This window comes from Beta vulgaris, chromosome 7 (genome assembly GCF_026745355.1).
Source record: "Beta vulgaris subsp. vulgaris cultivar EL10 chromosome 7, EL10.2, whole genome shotgun sequence".
NCBI classification, from domain to species: Eukaryota; Viridiplantae; Streptophyta; class Magnoliopsida; order Caryophyllales; family Amaranthaceae; genus Beta; species Beta vulgaris.
Genome location: NC_079208.1, coordinates 48,652,624 through 48,674,495, shown reverse-complemented (window position 1 = coordinate 48,674,495; position 21,872 = coordinate 48,652,624). Strand labels below are relative to the sequence as shown.

The window sequence follows — 21,872 nt, the reverse complement described above, 5'->3', positions numbered from 1 at the left end:
AAATAATCCTCACTTTTATCCCTAACTAGTATTTGGGTTCGGGCGTTGCCCCTGGTTGGTATTGTTTTTCGGATTTGATATGCATTTTTTTTACATTTCTATTAAAATATATTAAAGAAACTCAACATTTAAAACGTACAAATATAATAATGTAGATAAAGTCGCAAGTTCAAATCTTGTTGCAAGCTAATTTTACTTTTGTTAATTGACATGACTTATTTACACATAGGGCAATTCTAGGGGAATGATAAAGGTGCCACGTGACGTATATACATTGTCACGCACGCTTTTTAATATATTTGTATAGATTTCCTTACTTTTGTTGTTTCCAATTCAGTAATTTATGATATATCAGAATTAAGATAGTTTATATTTCAAATTTGAATGATTTTATAAACAATTAACAGACATTATTAGAACAGACTATCTAATTTTAACATAAAATTAGATGAACCTAAGCTCATTGCATTTCACTCTAACCTAACCGTCTAACACTATTCTAGATATCTCTACTTTTCTCCTTTGTTTTCGTGATTCTCGAACTACATCAGACAATTTCTAAAAATAACTCGGTAATCTTACGAAACAGATTAATTAGTCACTAAGGGCCTGTTCTCCCCATCTTCTTTTCAGTTCAGTTCAGCTTAGTTCAGTTTGGCTCCATTCTTTTATAACCATTTTGTTAAAAATAATTATTATGTTGGTCTAATTTATTTTACTAATAACTCTTATTATTATTATTATTATTTATTTATTTATTTATTTATTTTTATATCATCATTATTAAGTATTATTATTATTATTATTTCTATATATTATTTTGTTTATTATAGCTTTACTCATTATTATTACTATTATTATTAGAAGGAACATTGTTTAGGTCAAAAGCACAAATAAATCCACGTTTTTAGCCCATAAACCAATCAAATCGCGTCAAAGCGATTTATGATGCAATTTTGCGCGGTCCGACCCAATCATTATTTTTATTACTAAATATTAATTTATTTCTTATATATTATTGTTATTATATAATCATCATCGAGTATTAATATATTAATAAAAATAATATAAAATAATAATTATTAATTATCATTAATTATTATTATTATTAGTAGTAGTATTATTAATTTATGATTATTAATATTATTTATTCATAACTATCATTTAAAAATATCCAAAATATTATTATTATTATTATTATTATTATTCATTATTAATACTTATCATTATAATAATTATTTAATATTCATATTATTATTGTTTAAATATTATTATATATTTATTACATTTAATTTAATTCAATTCAATTTAGTTCAGTTTAGTTGTTTTTATGCCGAAGAGAACATGGCCTGTTTTCTTCAGCATAAAACAACTGAACTGAACTGAAATGAATAGGGATATGTGAGAGTAAAAGTACTATCCAGAGCTGAACTGAACTAAACTAAACTGAAGATAAGTTGGGGAGAACATGCTCTGACTTGTCTAGTGATGAGGAGCTTAATGAATCTGATGATGAAGTACACAAGTTGTCTGCATATGGTTATGGGTACGGGGCAAAATTGGAGAAATAAGGGAAAAAAGAGTAAAATTTAGGGGTTTATTAAAACACATGTGCAACTCATGTGACATGGACAATGCCAGACATGCGAGTCAATTCCCCAACTTCGGTGCAAAATAGTCTTTTACAACCAAAAAAAACTATTTATTAGATAGTTATTCACAACATTTTTTTTATTAGGTAGTTTTTTACAAAAAACAAATAAATAAATTTATGAGATTGTTTTTCGCAAATGATCCAACAGTAGTTTCTAACAGATCTTATGGCATCTCAAACCAATTATGCAAAAAATATCAGGTTGTATCGTATAAATTTGTTAAGTTACTGTGACAAGACTTTACATCTCAGGTCACTTGATCACTTCAACAACAGATATACCAGAACTCCTTTGCCTCAAAAAACCCTGATGCTAATCTCCAGTGCTAAAAGATTATCAACAATCTACCTAAGCTAGCTCTCATCATTTAGAGGAAACCAACTGCTATCTCATGCTGTAAGTATGGATGCTTCGGATTGAAATATTTTGTATATTCACAAAAAATTAAGATCCTTAGTTCAGAGATGATGTTGGAGTCAGCTGGCAGCGTGCAAGAGAGGTGTGTCATGCCCAAGTAAATATAGTTACATTTACATAGCTGCCTGACTTCATGTTAGTTCAACTTCTTGATTGGTGTCAGATAGATCATCAGTTAACTCACAGCCTGCTGTTTCGAAAGGGAAAAACATGACACATACGCCAGAAACAAAGATTACAGCCTCAAACAAAAGAATGGCTGCAGTTCGGTGACATCCGTGAACCAGACTCACTGCCACAAGAGGGCAGGTCATTCCACCGATTCTTCCCATAGAACTGGCAACTCCTACACCAGTTGTCCGAACTGAAGTTGGGTATATCTAGCCATAAAAAAGAAAAGATTATTTTCACAACTCAAAAGAAAATAATAATAAAAAAAGATACAAAAATTAATCTATTTGACATCTCTAGTGTGGTTGACATGTTCTAGAATAGTCGTTTGACATGTTTTTTCTACAGACTGACAGCACAAAGCTGAACTAGGGGTCATAGAGGAAGATCTGGAGACTGAGTGAGTGATGTAAGTTACCTCTGGGGCATACATCTAGCCATAGAAAAGAAATGCAATAAGGATTATTTTCACAAATCAAAAATAAGATATAGAGACTGATCTATTTGACATCCTCCAGGCACTTGTGTGGTTGACATATTCTAAAAAAGTCTTTTGACATGTTTCTTGCAGACTGACAGCACGAAGTTGAACTAGGGTCATAAAGGAAGATCTGGAGACTGAGTTATGTGAGTTACCTCTGGGGCATATATATACACAATTGTGAATGTTGCTGTGATGCATATGCGAGCACCAAACAGAAGAGGGGTTACTAAGCCTCCAGACTGATTGAAGGCCAATGGTAACAGGAACAGACAGCAAAGGAAGAACATAGATGCCATAGAAACCTTGCGACCAAGTTTGTCCACCATTGCTGCCGAAAGAAGCAGCCCCGGAAACTCTGAAGATAATTGAATCAACTGATATTAATTAGTTACTTTACAAGGAGTAACAGGGTCATTGCTAGTCTGAACTACAAAAGTGATACCTGCAAGACTGGTAATGAAAACATCTCTGTAGTTCACATCCACGGATTTTCCAGATTCTGACCGAGTATGAGTTGAAGGACACGTATTGTCCTTGTTGCTGAGTTCAGTCGTCAACAACACAAGGCCGTAATATGAAAATGCATTTCCGATAAAAACTACCCATAAGAGCAGGGTTGACCTCAGTAATTGTGGTGAAAAAAGTGTAAAGACCGAGGCTTCTTTTTGTACATGAGAATCCATGTTGTCACTAGTTCCGTTTTCAGCTTTGTTTTGCGATAGCAAATATGCATCTTCAGATGGAAGATCAGTAACTTTGGCAACTTCGTGATCAGAAACAAGAAGTCCAGATGGGAGTTCTGCGTGGTTCAGTTTGGCTATCCTTTCTAATATCTCTAATGCTTCATCGGTCCTACCTCTCCTGCACAAATATCTGGGTGACTCCGGTGCAGTGGTGTAGAATATGAGAAGAACTGCAGAAGGTACTGCAGAGAATGCAAGTAACCACCTCCAACCCAATGTAGGCATAACTATCTGCAAGAAGAAATCCAATAACCAGATATCATTGCAATAGCAGTTTATAGAGCAAATTTAATCAGAAGAAATTCAATCATGACCCCTTGTTTCCAGTCTCAGTTCTTGCAGACAGTCATCGCTAAGCAGAAATTCAGAAAAAGATTAAAAGCCGCTCCAGCATGCAAGTGTATAAAATACAAGAAGACCTCCCGTCACTTGACTAGTCAAAGACAGATGTTTGTATATGCAGTGAAAATATATTATAAGTTATACCAATTGCATACTTTTACTACATAATACAGATTTCAAGCTTCTCTAGAGGATACAGTACACGATCAGATGTTTCTAATCGTACGTCTACGTCATACTTTTGCCATTTATACAACTAAGTTGACACGTACAATGACTTTTGCAATGTTCTAAATTTGCTTAATTTGAAAATACCAATTCCACTCATATGCAAAACGATGCATTTTAAGTTCGAGACTTGGACAAATTGATCTAATCAGCTATCATACTGGACCATAAATCAATTTTTAGGCTCATTGCTGAGAAAGGCTGATATACAGCAGGGATTTAGCAATGAAGTTATTGCCACGATAGAGAGGACTCGAGAAGTGTGCTCCTCATGCACAATATTCACTTCAGTCCTTACTATATTGGTAGTGTTATTGTGATACCATATAGATGGGTTAAATTGCATGTGTCATAATACTTCATCTGTAAAATGTTAGCATAGGCCACAAATTAACAAAACACACCGATTCCAGAAATATAGTCAAAACAGAAGATCTTTAAAGTCTCGTCGTTTTTTTAACAAAGCGGCTAGTAACTAGGAACCAAAGTATAACTGGCAGTTAGAGAATGGCAATTGCTGGTTGAGAACTTATTAAAATCTTGGCACTCTTGTGTGCTCAGTAATAGGAACAGATTGGGAAAATATAATGAGCATAACTGAAACACTCTCCACCTACCTTTTCATTAACAGAAAAGTAATTTGTTGGCAAAAACCCAATATGAAATCCCATCCCCAATATATGCCCCCTGCCCCCAAAGCAACAAAACCATCAGAACACATTCGTAAAGATTATGTCATTATAGCTGGAATGGTGTCAGCTATAGAACATACCCAAGCAAGTGAAGCCTCCAACAATGTCCCGACAGTCCAAAACGCTGAGAAAACAGACATCCAGGTACCTCTTCTAGGAGCAGGAATAAATTCCAAAAGCCAGGATGACAGCACAGGCCCTCCTCCCAAACCAAGACCAACAAAGAAACGAAAGATAATCAAAGCTGTATAATTTGGAGCAAAAGCGCTACAAAATCCAGCTGTTGAAGTAAAAATTGCAGTTATGAAGAACCCATTCCTGGAAAGTAAGATAAAATGCAAGCAAAGAAAAAAGTTCGTGATTAAATAAAATTAAAAAACTTAACGTACGTTATCAACTTCTTTTTTATCGGATTAGTATATAGCTAAACAATATAAGCAAATTATAAGCGTGGGAGCAGCAAAACAATCAAGTAAAAGCAGGAACATACATCAAAGAATATATGTAATATGGAATTCATAAAGCCTATGCCTTAATATGAATACACAAGCATGTGTACTATAATAATTTTATAATATATGCACATGTATAGAGCGACACCAGAACTATAATCATGGACCTTTTGTGGTGATGTAAATTTTCAATAACTCCTTTCATAAGCAAGTTTTGGGTACCATTGAGAAAATTTACATGATTGCTGGTGTTAGTAATTTGGTCTCTTCAGAACTTTTCTTAGAAGAACTTCAATAATAAGGCCAAATATACACTTGACAAAGATGGGTGAAGGGGTTTGAGGTCTGATTGCAAATTCAAGACAAGTGAAATGATATGCAGATATAAAGGTTGTAAGATTTCTGCAAATGATAATAACAAGAGAGGAATGGATGATCCGGCTTCAGTCAGATATATATCTATACTCACTATATGTTATACTAGCTTGTAAGATTGTGCAACACTATTGACTGTATAAAATAGCTTTGTAGACAATGGGATCAACTGACAGAAAAGATCTAGAGAGCTCACCTCCGACCAAACTTATCTGAAACAACGCCCCATGAATATGCTCCAATCAGCATGCCCGCAAATACCACACTGGTTATCATACTTTCTTTATTTGAAGAAAGACCCCACTCAGCCTGGACAGCTGGTCCGACAAAAGAGAGAAGCATCATCTCCATTGCTTCTGAAATCCAACCCATTCCAGCATAAACAAGGAGATAGACTTGAAATTTCCCAAAGCCCATGGCGATGAGGGCATCATCAACCGTGAACGTTTCCGTATCATCTCCCATCTGCAAAAGCAAAGAGAAAAATGATCAACCGACTTTAATTCACAACACATCGCTTACAGCATAACAGTAAACACTTTCGTAGAAAATACAGTGCCCAATCCATCTGCATGTAAAAATTGCTAATAATGTACATGCATCAAAGCAAATGAGTGAAATACTCAATGGTCTTCACAAATTACATATATTCAAATTCACTTCTTAAACATAAATTTAGCTCTTTTGCCAAATTTTGCACACACCATTGTCCGGTGTTTCCAAGAGAAAGTACTTCAAAGTATTATTCATTTCTTACTCGAAACATTTTCGTGATGACTATGACATGCTTCAAGGAGATTATTAGTCACAAACAATGTGAACATCTTCACAATTCTCTGCAACTTATTTCATAATCTTCAAAGCATAGCAGGCATATCACCAAACACACATAGAGAGAAAAAATGGGTTTGAAACCTTAACCCTCCTCGCCGATAACAAGAACTCTTTCTTGTTTTTCCTAGTTCATTATACTCAGCTGTTAAACCCTGGAATCAAGAACACCATGTAGCAATACTTTTCCCACCCAGTATGAATCCTATAAAGGAAGAGTCTCCAGATATCAAGGCACACACAGCCTTATCCCTAACCCAATTAACAGTCCCTAGATCCTACTTAATTGACAATGTGAATCAGAGAATATAGTGATCAGGGAAACTGATTAATAACAAACACAAACAAATCAATTGCATTAGTAAGCACTAAGTTTTATACTTCCTCCATTCCAAAATGAACGAACACTCAGCAATTCTAGCAATCTCGAACGCACTACTTTGACTATTAATATCTTCGTTTTATGTATTGCCCTTCTACCACAGTACCACACCAAACCCAATGGCAAAATGGGGAAACATCTTATTATCCCCAAACTAAATTCAACTCCAAGGCAGTGAATAGTCCAACTAAATAGTATGTAACACAGACACAATCAAAACCAACAATCAAGACTTGATTTTTTTGTGTGATTTTCATGCTCCTACATTACATTCTTGGAAAAACAAAATCAAAAACAAAAATGGGATCTCCATAAATCAAATCTACAGATTTTAGCAATCACCCAAATTATCAAGTCAACCATCATATTCATATACAATCAAATCAAATAAAATCACTTGAAAAACTTATCAACCCACATTAATTATTCACCCAAATTGATGAAAATAAGAATTACCAATCAAAAATTCAAAAGTAAGGATACAAACAAACCTGAACTTTTTCGCTCATTTCCCAAGACAAAGAAAAGCGAAATCAAATCTGGGTGAAGCAGAAATTTATTCCAAAATCTTGGAAAAACATTCAACTTTTTTCTTCTATCCCTTTTTGAAGCATCAATGGTGGAATTTTCTCTCTCCTGCGAATCTGGGTTGAAGATGAAGATAGTACCTAGAACAATTGACCGACGCATGTTGACTTTTTTTTTTGAAAAATAAAAAATAAAAAATAGAATTTTCGTCAAATATGCTACAGTGTAATTCATCGGCTTTGCAGTTCGCACATGGCGGATATAAAATTCAAAAATAACGCATCCGAACAAAAACGCAACTTCAACGCTTTTTTGACTTGACTGAAAAGACAAATTTGCCCGTAACTTTGCACATTATCTGATTCCAATCTTTCTGCCACTTTTTACGCCATAGTTGAACTTGAGAACTTCCATGTTTAAGACAAACGAATTTGCGCTCCTAATTCTTCATTCTCAGTTGTGGTGGTTGACTTTGGAGTTGCTTGGCAATTGGCGGTTGGCCTTTGTTTGTGTTTGGCTGTTTTAGTTGGCTTATTTGACTGGCTGAAAGCATTGGTTGTATGCATTGGTCTTTGAGTTGGCTGTTCAAGCCGACTGTTTGCAAAAGTGTGGTAAAATTAGTTGTGGTTGTTTATTAGAGAGTTTGTGGGCCAACAAAACAAAAACTAATCCAAAAAGCTACTCCAAACACTTTTTGGTGCTTGTTTGACCAAATTGAAAAACCAACCAAAAAGCCAATAACCAAACACTTTTTTTTGGTTGTTTGACCAAATTGAAAAGCCAAAAGCCATTTACCAAACATGGCCTTTAAAATCTTTCTAACTTGTGATTATCTTATAGTTGTTCCGACTTTGAGTTTCTCTTTCCATACTGGTCCTTTAAAATGCAGTAAACTCTTTCACTTTTACAAATTCTTAGTTACTCCCAAGTCCCACGAGCATGTGTAGAGTTATGTGCTTTCAAACATATTTTTGCACATTTGTCATATAAATGAGCAAAATGTAAAATGTGCATATATAAAATGTGAATGTAAGGAGAAGCATCTAATTATAGGTGCTCCCGGAAGACATGGAATACTATGGAGGCTTTAATTAGTTTTAATTATTTAAATAAAGAGTTATTGGATGAGTGTAATTTGTTTTTAAACAAGTGACTTGACAAATTATTGAAGCTGAAGGACCAATCTAAGAACAGGATCCCACAAGTTGGGAATGCTATGAGATAAGTAAAAGTTAAAATATTTTAAGGCAAACCGGTCATAGCTGACTTCTAACAGTCTAGTACTGACAAACTCTAATTTAAGGTAACTCTTTGTTTTGATATATAGATTCAATATATCAACTAGTTATTTTTTTAGTTATTATTGATACTTGTTGGAGACATAAATAGTTAAAATAGTGCATTGACAAGCGTAAAATTTTGTATGATTGGATAGGAAAAAAAAACTTGGTGTGATATTGCCCAAAAAGATAGAGTTAGGTACACAATTGGGTACTAAACTTTGTCTTTTGTTTCAGTTTGGAAACTGAACTTTCAAAAGTTTAAGTTTGGATACTCAAAATAAACGTTCGTTAGTTTTTGGTGAAAATTTGTTAAATTAAATGCGCCGCTTGATGCATTATCCTAAGCATGTGTGATGCACAACCACCCACCTAATCATTTTCATCATTTGGGCGATATTTTTGGCGGGTTTTATTAACTCCTTGTCTTCCTTCCTTGTAATTTTACTCACTCACTCTTTGTTTTACTCACTGCTATCTTTGTCCTCTTCATCTACTCCATATTTAATTTAACAGGGCATGTGGTCAGCATCACCACCAAGGAATTTTCCAAGAGTAACTGAGAGTTTTGAACAAGGTATATTCTTCATTTACTCAATTTTTTTAACACTTCTTCATTTATGTCTTTTTCTTGTACTTTATGCTTTCCTTTTTGGTTGTTGGGTTTGGTGGAGTAAGAAGTAATGTTTGTTTTTTGGGTTTTGCACGTATGGTTTGTTGTTAAAAAGTTTTTTTTTTGAACTAGTTTAAGCTAATTTTGTTGGATTTGTTTGTTTAATATTGTTAATTACGTTTAGGGTTTGATAATTAAGGTAAAATTTAAAATTGATTTTTACCTAATTAGGGTTAGGGTTAGGGTTTTGAACAAACAATAAATCTCGATTGTTATTTGCGCTTGGATTTGGTATTTAGAACATATTTATGAATAGTTAGGGATTGTAAATAACTCCATATTTTAACAATGGTAAAAGTTAAATTAAAAAACGTTTTTGTTTTGAACTAGTTATGGAAGCTTTGCAGCATGCACACCCACTATGTGCCAACCAGGACATTCTTGTCACCCACATTTTCTGTAATTTCCCATAATTTTAAAGGATTTTATAAATATATTTTAGTATTTATATATTTATATTTAGACACAAATTAGTTTTAAAATGATTTGACTATTTAAAAAGGTTGACTATTTTAAAAGTCAAATGAAATTATTTTCATGATTTAATAAAGTTGAAAACATTTTAATTAAACATGCTTTGATAAAAGTTTTAAATACTAATTTATATTGAAAAAGAAGTCTAATAGAATTGAGGAACCTAAAAATCCTAAAAGGATAAAAAGAGAAAGAGTCATATTGATGATTAAAGTCCCAAATTATTTATCTTGTTCATCATCAATTTTCACTAAACGTTATCTCTTTTCCTAAGCCCAAAAAGGAAGCCCTTTTTATAAATGTCCTAATACCCAATTATTTTACCCCACACAAGATTATTTTTCTCTCTCTCCTTCACGCCATTCACATCACACGGCCTCTCTCTCTCTCTCTTTGCACGTTCTTTTCGATTCTTCCTTCAAACCCTTTTATATTGTTCAAGTAACGTTTCTTCTTCAACAAGGAACGTCACCAAGTATTCGAAAATCACCAAGCAACCACCGCCGGCTGCTGTGCTGCGTCCCTCCCTTGTCGGCGCCTCCTTGTTCTCTTCTTTGTTGGTTGTTTTCTTTTCTTCTTTCTCAAGATTCCATTAAAGACTATATTTTTTATGCTTTCTTTTGTTGTTAATCATGATTATTAGTTTTAAATTACTGTTTTAATAAGTAATTTTGATTCATCTATATTTTATATGATAAGCATAAATGTAATAGCCTATTTTAAATGCGCTCAATTAAATATTAATTATATTTATTAAGTTAATTGTGTGTCGTATTTCTTATTTTATTTATGTTGGAATATGATTTTTTTTATTTGTCGCGTTTGTAATATATTTATATATTTGATTTCGAGAAGTTATTAATTTTGTTATTCAATGGATATTTTGGTTTTCAGTTATATAAAATTTATTTAAGTAGTATTTATTCAAAATATGAAACTGAATGGTCGCGTTTTATTAAGTTGGGTCAGTTTTTGTTTCATTTATCTCCCTGTGTCGGTTTGGGAGATAAGACCCAAAACCCACCCCAATTACTTCTTTCTTTCTCTCGAATCTTCTATTCACTCACAACCCAAACAAAATCCCAACCCATTTGTTTCCTCTCTCCCCGTGGTACTTTCTAAACCCAAAACCCCCAAAATTGAAACCCCAACCCCCGTGAAATTTCAAAACCCGAATTCCCTGTTTCTCTCTTCTCTCGTTCTCCCCCTGCTTCCCTTTCACGGTGTTTTGTTGCTGCTCGTCGGAGCTTTGATGTCGGCCACCGCCGTGTCTCTCTCCTCCGTTCTCTTTCGTCCTCTTCATGCCCTATTGTTGTTCGTCGGTGTGTCGGTTTGCCAGTGCTTTGCTTGCTCGTGGTTGGTCGGTGATGTCGCGACTGTTGTTATTGATTGCCGGAGGTTGGTCGCACAACCCTCGTTGGTGGTGCGACTGTGAAAGGGGCCCTGCTCGTGTTTCCCTCTCCTTTCATTGTTGTTGCTGCTGCAGTTGTGTTATCTCCCTGCCCCGTCGATTTGTTGGTACTGCCACCTACAGTGGTAGCGGCGTGTCGGTGGTCGGCGAAGTACCAAAGGTACTACACCGTGTTCTCCTTTCTTTGATACTAATTCTGTTTTTTTTCTTTAATTCTAATTGAAGATTAGTGAATTGATTATGAGTTGTTGATGTTTGATGTAGTTGATAATATTGAATTATTGTTGATATGATGATGAATTATTGTGAATTGGTTATGAATCAATATATCAAAATTGATTTGTGTTTGTGCTAGTTGATTTCATAAATGGGGAATTGTTGGTGGTAAATTGAGATTGAGGAAGCTCTTTTACTTAAGTAATAAATTAAATTGGTGTAATGTTGATTTCTGAGAGGATTTGTAATTATAAGTTCCTAAATCAGTTTACTTAGAAGGGTTGGTTTAGTTTGAATGTTTGAGTGACTGAAGTTTTACTCTCGCCACGTTGGATAGTAAGTAACCTATTGAATTGTTTATTTTACTAGAGTTTGTAATTTAAATTCGTAGGATAGTTTACAGTAAGAGTGACAAGATATGATTACTGATATTACTTGGATTGGTTTATTTGATTCGTTAATTAGTGAGAAAGGATAATTGATATTACTTAATAGTATTAAAGTGAAATCATGAATTGAGTTATGAAGCGAAGAGTTATTTGAAGAGCCATGATTGTTCTTAGAAGGTTATTAGCATAAGGGTGAACATGTCAGTTTAGTTGTCTGCTAATCAATGAGTTGTAATTAGATTATTCATGAGGGATGATTTCTTTATTTAAGAAAAGTGATTTGAGTTAGTTTTATATAATGAACTAGATGAGAAATACTTGTTAATAGTTAAAGAATTGGAATGTTGTGAGCTATCAAGAGTTAATCTATATTGCTTGGTTCTAATGATAATAGAAAGTTGTTAATCCTTAAATAATATTCATGTTATTAATTAGAATAATATGTTGTTCGAGTTCATTGTTAATTATGATATAGAAGTCTTGGTTTTGGCTTAAATGGTCTTTATTAGCGTTTGAAGCCGACTTGAGTAACAGATTGATATAGTAATGGAATTATGTTATTGATTTTGTTTATGCGATACATGAAAGTTGTTTCTACGTTGTTGATGGAAGTTCACTGAATTGTGGAAGGTGGCATACCTAATATATAATTAGAATTCTAATTGTACTTTATCATTTTGTTAAAGTATATACTATATTAATAAGTGGACTGATGTGGTAAGTTTGTGATAAGTTTTCTACCTGTAACTAGAATGATGTTCTAGAACTGGTTGGGTGTAATTCTATAAATAAAAGATTAGTTATATGAAAATCTGACTAGAGTTATCAATGATACTATGGGGAAGAATAATTTGAGTAGACTGCTCAAATGGATCAACCTAATTGATAATGTCACATGAAGTGAAAGAAAGGATTAACTAATTACTATAATAATATGAAGAGTATGAAAGTTAGATTACTTAACTATGGATTAGATTAGTGAAGATGTGTTTGATAAAGTATTTTAGTTGGATAACTATAAATAGAATAATATAATAAAGTGATGTTGATTGATTAGAATTGAGAGGACTAATAAGTTGGTTTATAAAATTACTTAAGTGCAAGTTTGTGCATTACTTTAAAATAGTTTGAGTTACATAATTAAATGACTTCTAATTAGAAGGGAGGTTGACTCGCTATACTAAGTAAGAATATGATCCATTAATTGTTGACATTTATAAGGGTATTGGAATCGAACTTACGAGATAACATGGCCCATAATTGATTAGGTCTAATCGACCTTTGTTTCATTAATCTCGAGTTGTGGAGTTTGAGTTAACTCTCCTCAGTTAATTCTAAGAGAGAGACATAGGTATGGTAAGTATTGTCAAGACTTAGATAACGAATACTATTATCAAGATGAATATAGATTGATAAGTAGGAAAAGAGAAGTAGTACGAACTATCTATATGCAAAGGCATGTGTGGAATTGGCTTGATAACTCTCGTTAGTCAATTCTAACTGAGAGACCTAGTGATATTGTTGTGGCTATTTTATCAACATGATTAATTACTACCAGTTGTGGTTCACAAGTACTATAATGGTAATTGGAAATGAACAGCATAGATGTATCAATTTGAAGTACGTATTTATAAGAGTTATATGTTAAATGATTATGGTCATCTGCGAGGGAAATCACTTGGTTTGATTCTTTATTAAGGATTACTAAATTATTGGACGAGTTATATGAATGATCTGATTGATTTATGAACGATAATCGAAAGGAATTTGAAAGGGGAAAGTAGCCTCGTCTGAGTCGACGGATGATGTGACGTGAACAGTGCCCCATGGACTGTGAACCTTGGGGGCCCCACAGGGAAACCTGCCCATTGCTCTGTGGGGCGATAATCGGGTGATATATCAGGTAATGTGAAACCTGTGGATGGCTAATGAAATCAGCGGAAAAATGTACTCCGGACTAGTCGCGGTTATTGGCCAAAAGTAAATGAATGGTTGGGTGACGACCCCCTGTCGGAGTGTAAGCTTTGTCTCCTCCGCCGCGTTCTCTTTCCCCCTGGTTAAAAGGAATGTTATCTCAGAGTATGAAAGTTATATCGATAATGGATTCCCGATAAGGAATCGTATCGTGGTAAGTTGTTTCGATATTGGATTCCGGATAAGGAATCATATCAGGTAAGTAGTGAATGTTTATTCAGTATATGAATATGAATATCGATATTGGTTTCCTGATAAGGAGGCATATCATGGTAAGTGATACTAACGTTAGATTCCTGATAAGGAATCGTATCTTGTTATGTGGATTCCCGATAAGGAATCGTATCTCGTTATTGAATTCCCGATAAGGAATCGTTATGATAGGGAAAGTTATTATGTTATTTGTTGCCTCATAAAGGTTTGTGTAGGACAGCTTAAAGGATTGATTAATAGAGTATGAAAGCATAAGGTTGGATTCTGATAAGAAATCAATTAAAGGAAGTAAAGTATATTACTTATATCAAAGTTGGTAAACCCAGATTCCTTATAAGGGATCGTGATATGTTGAAAGGTTGATTATTAGTTTCTATTGAGATATGTATCTGTGATTGTTTGAAGTCACGTTGTTGGGTTTGCTGTTATGTGAACGACGATGTAGTAGGAAAGGAACAATTAGATAAAGATGTATAAGTATGTTGTCAACATGAGTTGATGTGATGCATGTTATGACAAAGTGTTTATGTTGACTGCTGAGTCGCTTTCAAGTAAAAGCCACCAAAGCATGTGTTACTCTTATTTACGGGTTTAGTACTCAGCTTTGCTGATGTGTGTACATTGTTTTGTCATTTCTGTGGCCTGTCACTTGGTGGGTGGCAGTATTTTATATGTTTCAGGTTGAAGCCGTGAGTTATTCTTTTGCAAGTTGAAGGAGATACGAGATGGTGCAGTATTATATTTGTTATTGAAGTGAGGACGCTCCACTTGTAATAGTTAATCGTTTGTTTTCTATAATCTATTTCTTCATTTAAGAATCGTTAGCTAGTGCTCCTGATTCTCTGTTGGTTGTTGCTCCGCGAAAGCGTTGAGGTTGTTCAGCTTTGGGATTTGGAAATATTTTATAAGTTGAAATTGTAACAGGTTCATATTATTTTTCGCTTTAGCGTTGTCCTATTTTCAAAGGAAACTCTATCGGATTTTCTGTAGAAATTTATCGGAATAGAGTCTGAGAATCAGAGCGTAGTTGCAATAGTTAATCAATTTGAATAGAATTGGGAATCGAGTCCCACACTCTCCGATGTAGTTCGGTGAGTGTGATGGTAATAGTTCGGGTTATCTCGACCAGAGTCTCTTTCGCTGTGCTTAATCCTCTATAAGCTGGTCGGGGAAATCTGGGCTGTTACAATAAAAATTCAGATTTTGTTATTATGGTTAGATTGTAGTTTTATTCATGAAAACATGAATTTTTTGCGTTTTAATTACTAGAAAACCATAGTAGCATATTATATACTATGAGATTGATTTAGAATATATTTTAAGTATGTTTATATGTGTTTAGAAAAGATTTATTAATTTTAAAGTTGTTGGAATTTCATAAAGGTTTTAAAAATAGAGTTTTAAGAGTTTTAATTACTAGTATGGTAGTATTATGCTAGAAATTAAAAGTAATTGAAGTTTTGATAATTAAAAATCAGCTTTTAAACGTATTTAAAGGGGGTTTTAAATATTTTAGAGCTGCTGTAATTTTTATTTAAGGTTATTAATTTCAGTTATATTGATTTCTAGACGGAGAGTATCTCGTAGGGGACTTTTAAAGGATTAAAAGTGGCCTACAGGCTAGTTTACACTAGGTACGTACATAATTATGTGCTATGTGATTAGTATCATGTTTTAAGGAGAAATAAATTTTAGTATCATGTATAGGAACTCATTATGTTCATAGATTTCTAGTATTTGATTGTCACATGTTTTATGCATGTGTGCAAGCATGTGATTTGAGACTTATTATGAATACTAGATTGTATGTTTGTATGGAATAATTGATGCAAGCATGAAAAGAAAGTTTATTTATTAATTCGCATGAAGCTTTAATATATGTTGTAGAGATTGAATTATGTTATTCATGTATTCCCTGACAAGTATTATTTTTATTATCTTATGAGGACTGTGGACCTTATTTGGTAAGTTTGATAAGTTATGCCTTTTTAAAGGTATGATTATTGTTGGCTAGGTTCAACAAATAAAGAGAGTTGAGATTAAAAAGAAAGTATTCTTGGATTGTAAGTTGTGACCACTTATTAAATCCTAATAAGATAAAAGAAGTTCAGTTGTGACTGTTTGACTATTATTTCTGTGTTGCTTGTATGTGTGTCATAACAAGTGATAATATATAAATAACGTAAAGTGTAACGAGAATAGTTATAGACTTTAGACTGTTGCACGTCTAGAGTTGGACATTAGGAGTTGGAGTACATGGTGAACGAGCCATGGCTTTTTACAGGAATGGATTGATCACCATCCCTTTTTCAGTTAGCAAAAGTTCCTCGATATCGTAGGTCAATCTGAAATGCGTTGTAGTGCCTAGTAGCACCCGTGTTTCGTCTTCGTAGGTGAAGACATTAGTAGATAAGACAAATCAGTTGCAAAAACTATTCCATTAAAGTGATAATATGATGTTTAGAGTTTAGTTTAGTAAAAGTTATCTGCAGAATGTTATATGATTATATTATTATTTATCCGTGCATGCTATTTATGTAGTATCATGTTAGGAATGTTATGTTGGTATGTAGTACTCAGCTTTGCTGATTACGTGCTTTGTTTGTGTGTGTAATCATGGCTTTGCCTTATTGATCCTGTGACGGTCCTTTATGGTGAGTAGATTTAGTATAACATTGACATTACAGGTTCGCAGATGTGCATCAGTGGGAATCTGGAATGGAGAGAATGTGTAACTAGTATAGTTTATTTTCTGCATTGTTGAGAACATATTTTATTTAAGTTTGTTTGAGTTGGTTAAGTTGGTTTGTTTAAGTCCTAAACACTTGTTATTTATTTTGAGTTATAATAAAGTTAAAGTTTAGTTAATTGTTTTCCGCTGCAAAATTCTGAATAAGCCGATACGTTATCACACGGGCGATAATACTTGGGTAATTCTCTACTTGTATATTATAAAAGTATTTTCTAAAAGGATAGAATTATCGTGTTACATTTTCAGTAGGCTAAGGTGGGAGGATCTAATTATGGTTGATCAAACATGTAAGAAGTGAAGGTTGTGATGGAGACTCAAGGCATATGGTAGTGCTGTGTTGCCTGATGATCATAGTATAATAGAGGCTTGGATTTTAAATGACATCATACAACAATGGGAGGGACCTTCATGCATGACTGAACAAAGACATGACTGTGTACTTTGATGGGTTCCCCCTGTTGTTCAAGGAGGATTAAAGTTGAAGGTTAGTGGATTTTGGGGTAGTTTTTTTGCTAGGCAGGTTTATGGTGGTTGATGTAAGGAAGCTATGTCATAACTGTATTTAGTTTATGACGGTTAAGGGAGAATGTGACAGTCAGTGGCTTTGTTTAGGGTGGATGTCACTGCTATGACAGTATTATTTTTGTTGTTGATATGAATGTAGACTCCAAAATTTTTTAGTATGTTGGTTATGTAATTGGTTGGAACCTACCACTTTTGTATGAATGAATTAGATTGTTATATATGAATGAAGTTAAGTTTTTCAATTCTTATTTCAACAGTCATTGCACTTACAAGATAATATCCTTGTTTCACCATTCCTTGCACTCAATTTAATATATAAATGTTTGTATAACAGATTATATGTGTAACACTCCGACCCATACGGAGTCAAGTATATTGTCACCAAAGCGCATCTAGGGCTAACAACTGTCCTTAATAACCAACACAAGTTCTTCCGACGCATTTTGTCCTCACTCGTGCGCACCCTGAGAAACTTCTCAAAAGGTCACCCATCCCAAGACTACTCCCAGCCAAGCACGCTTAACTGTGGAGTAACTAAGGAATTAAGCTCCCTAAAAGAAAGATGCATCTTGTTGGAATGAGTAGGCTGCTAAATCGCTTTAAAGCAATCATGGTGGATATTACATACAGCCTCACTTGAGAACAACAACGCCCTCGTTGCGCCTAAGGGCTCCACATATTCGGCCACAACGACCTGTGGGTCTCCCCAGCCTGGAAACTCGCCGGAAACTCCAGATATTTGGTTTGACGACCTCTGGGTCGCTCCTTATGACAATGCAGCCCCAGAATCCTCCCCCACTAGGCGCCTGAGGACTCCTAATATTCGGCCTGACGGCCTTAGGGTCGCCCCGACACGCGGTCGTAGGGTTGCTTTGATACCATTTGTAACACTCTGACCCATACGGAGTCGAATATATTTTAACCAATGCGCATCCAGGGCGAACAACTGTCCTCAATAACCAACACAAGTTCTTCCGACGCATTTTGTCCTCACTCGTGCGCACCCTGAGAAATTAAACTTCTCAGGAGGTCACCCATTCTAAGACTACTCCCAGCCAAGCACGCTTAACTGTGGAGTAACTAAGGAATTAAGCTCCCTAAAACAAAGATGATCTTGTTGGAATGAGTAGCCTGCTAAATCCCTTTAAAGCAATCATGGGGGATATTACAATATGGATTTAAAACCTTGCATGATTGTGCACCATGGTGGAGAATGGTTTGTTAATGGTGACATGAGATATGATGGTGGTCAAGTTAGTTTATATGAGGACTGACCTGATAATGTTGGTGCTTCATATGTTAATACAAATCATAGAGAACTTGGATTACAATGATATTATCAAGCTTCACTTTCTTGATCCTAGGAAAGATGTTAATACTGGAATGAGGTACTTGGGCTATGCTAAGCAAATATTTGATCCACTTTTAGCACTGCTATTATAATACAAGCTTGTATATATGTACACAGAACATGCAAGTGTTAGGCCATTTTTGGAGTAATCATAGGAGTGGAGTTAGGTTAAGTCAGTATGGTCAAGGGTCATTTGTGCAATTGTTGTGTGTTGGAGATGAAACATTATTGTTGGTCCCTCAAAATACTGCCCATACTAGAAATGATACCCATGTAGATATAGATTATGATACAGAAGGCACTAACGAGGATGATGATGAATTTGTTATTGCTAGAACCAAAGTGAGTGCAGACACAAAAAAAAAAACAATAGTCTTATGAGGAAGAAGTAGAGATGTTAAGGAGAGTAGCTGCAACTAAGGGCTTGACTGATAGTTTGTTTGGAATTTACTTTGAAGGGGATAATGATCTTGACAGTCCTAGTGAAGATGAAGATGATGACTATGGGTACTTAGAAGCTCCACCTTCAAGAAAAAGACACATAGTTCCAGCAAAGGGGTAGATGAGAGGGGATATTGGAGTTCACTCTAAGCTCTATGTAGGTTAACATTTTGAAAATGAAAAGGGTTTAAGAAAAGCAATAATTGACTACTCAATTGAGATCGGAAGAGATACCATTCACTAAGAATGATTGCAACAGGGTAGGGGCTAGATGCATCAACAAGGATAAAGGTTGTCCTTGGAGGATTTGGGATTCATGGGAGAAGGGGAAGAGAAACTTTATGGTGAAAACCTTGGTGCCCAATCACACTTGTGGAAGAGCCCCCAAAATAGAAAGATGACAGCTACTTAGATTGCTAAAGTTTATTAGAGTAAATTTAAAATAAACCCTTACATACATGAGGCTACAAGATATAATAGAGACAATATTGTTAGAGTGGGGGATTAAGGTGAGCAGAGTCGTAGCATACAGAGCTAGGAGGGGGGGGAAGGTTTGATAGTAGGTAAGTATATGGAGCAATATACCTTGCTGCCAAAGTATGCTACAGAGATACAAAGGAGTAACCGGGCAAATACAGTCATAATTACGATGGATGGTAATGTTTTATGAAAGAATCTACATTTGTTTTGAGGCACTGAAAAAAGGGGTTCTTAGCTGGATGTAGGCTTTTTATATCTCTTGATGGTTGTTTCTTAAAAGGTTTTTATGGTGGACAACTTTTAGTTGTTGTTGGGAAGGATGTGAACAATCAAATGTTTCCAATTGCAAGGGCAGTAGTGGAGGCTGAATGTACCTCAAGTTGGACATGGTTTTTGACACTTTTAGGAGAGGATTTGAGAACAAATGAAGGTGCTGGTTACACTTTCATGTCTGATCAACAAAAGGGTTTATTGAGAGCTGTGTCAGATTTGTTTCCACAAGCTGAGACCAGGGTATGTGCTAGGCATGTCTACTGTAACTTTAGAGGGGTGTTTGGTGGTGGTGTAGAGTACAAGAAGCAATTCTAGATCATAGCAAAGAGCATCACAAAAAATGAATTTTTGTCTAACATAGAAGAAATGAGGAAGATATCTACTGCAGCTGCTGATGATCTTCTAAATAGAAACTAGAAGACACAGTGTAGAACTTTCTACACTCCTATGTCTTGCTGTGATAGTGTGGATCATAACATGAGTGAAGTTTTAAATTCCTACATATTGAACTCAAGGCATAAACCTAACATCACTATGTTGGAGGACATCAGGGAGGGGTTAGTGGAGAGGCTGCATAAGAAGAGGGATGAAATACGTAAGAAAGAGATGTTGTTGTGTCCAAGAATACAACAGCAAGTTGAAAAACACAATATTTGGGATAGGGGATGGAATACCTTATGGGATGGGGGGGTTCTATTATGGGGTGAGGGAAGGGGTAACACAAACAAAATATGTGGTGAATTTGGATGACTGAGCATGCAGCTGTAATGGATGGCAAGTAAGTGAGATTCCTTACAAACATGAAGTAGTTGCAATTTGGAATAAAGTTGACGAACCAGAGCAATATGTTTAAACAAGTGTATTTGAAGACATTCGACTACTTGTTGGAGCATCTAAATGGACCAAAAAAATGGCCTAGTTCAGAGACTTTGGTCATTGCCCCAAAACTGAAGAAAGTGAACAACAAGTGCCAAGTGAAGACAAGGAAGAAAGTTAAAGAAGTCACAAAGTTAGGAAAAATGAAAAAAAAAACAGGTTTAGTAATGACACGCAACCTATGTGGTCTTCAAGGGCATAACAAGAGAGGTTGCAAGAGTGTACCTAGAGAGTTTGTGCACATAGGTGCAAGTGAAGCAACTACTAGCCCCCAAAGCAGAAGCACCCATGCACCATAGAGGCGTAGGTGTATACCTACCCAAGTGGCTACCAAAGAGTTGCTACAAGGTCACACAAAGGAAGAGACAACTTTTACACTATAATTATGGAATTCGTCACCCAATCATTTAATATTTTATATTTCTTTTGTTGTTTCATACATACTTGCATCATTTTAAAATTTGCTCTATGCCTATGTCCATAACTTAAGTTTTTTTCCTGTCAAGAAAAAAAACTTACTTTTTTTTATGGGATTCATAAGTTACTTTGATGATTAATATTAGACTAATATACTATTATATTAAACTGTTGATTGGAAGTTGAAATGTTGTTGAATTCGTCCGATTATATAAATTCATAACATCGTATTTTTATAATTTTTATTATATACAAATAGATATATTTATATTCTAAAGTTATACATTGACAAAATTACTTGGAAAGATTCTAAGTGTAAAGAACAAAAAGGAACACCCTTTACGGAAAGCGTAAAGAACTCAAAGGAACAGAGGGAGTATAATCTTTAGATGCAATAAAATATGAGGTGGTATTCAAAGAGCACAAACTATTAGAATAAGCGATCTAATTTTAATATAAAATTAGACGAATCTAAAACTGGATTTTTTAACAAACCCATTCCATTTCACTTTAACCCTACACTATCCTAGTCATCCCTTATTTTTTCCTTCATTATTTTTCTTGATTCTCGAACTACAACAGACAATTACAAAAAATAACTCGCTAGTCTTACCGAACAAATTAAACTAGTCACTAAATGGATTAAACGGTTAGAGAATGTCATTACTGAATAGATTAAACTAGTCACGAAATAGATTAAATTGCCCCCTAAATAGATTAAACTAGTCACTGAAAATGTGGTATGTTCTCTACTGATTATTGGATTTGAGTCGTGCCTAATTTTAAACTAAAAGTAGGCAGTCTCTTACAAGATCAATTGTTCAAAG

The 21,872-nt window shown here is 34.6% G+C and overlaps 1 protein-coding gene across 1 annotated transcript; it reads right to left on the bottom strand.

Annotated features, from left to right (window-relative positions):
* Window positions 1-1,837: 1,837 nt before the first annotated feature.
* LOC104908698 (organic cation/carnitine transporter 7) lies at window positions 1,838-7,755 on the bottom strand. The gene is made up of 6 exons (XM_010697842.4): window positions 7,264-7,755; window positions 5,756-6,024; window positions 4,813-5,050; window positions 3,170-3,701; window positions 2,880-3,082; window positions 1,838-2,452 (listed from the first exon to the last, which is right to left on the bottom strand). Exons 1-6 carry the CDS (start codon window positions 7,279-7,281, stop codon window positions 2,204-2,206), a joined length of 1,509 nt encoding a protein of 502 aa, XP_010696144.2. The 5' UTR covers window positions 7,282-7,755; the 3' UTR covers window positions 1,838-2,203.
* Between the last annotated feature and the right edge of the window lie 14,117 nt (window positions 7,756-21,872).

What these genes read in the sequence shown, in the direction of transcription:
- LOC104908698 (XM_010697842.4), bottom strand. An exon ending in TCAGATAAGTTTGGTCGGAG is followed by an intron (nt 5,051 to 5,755) that starts GTGAGCTCTCTA and finishes CTTACTTTCCAG; the next exon opens with GAATGGGTTCTTCATAACTG. An exon ending in TTTCATTACCAGTCTTGCAG is followed by an intron (nt 3,083 to 3,169) that starts GTATCACTTTTG and finishes AATTATCTTCAG; the next exon opens with AGTTTCCGGGGCTGCTTCTT.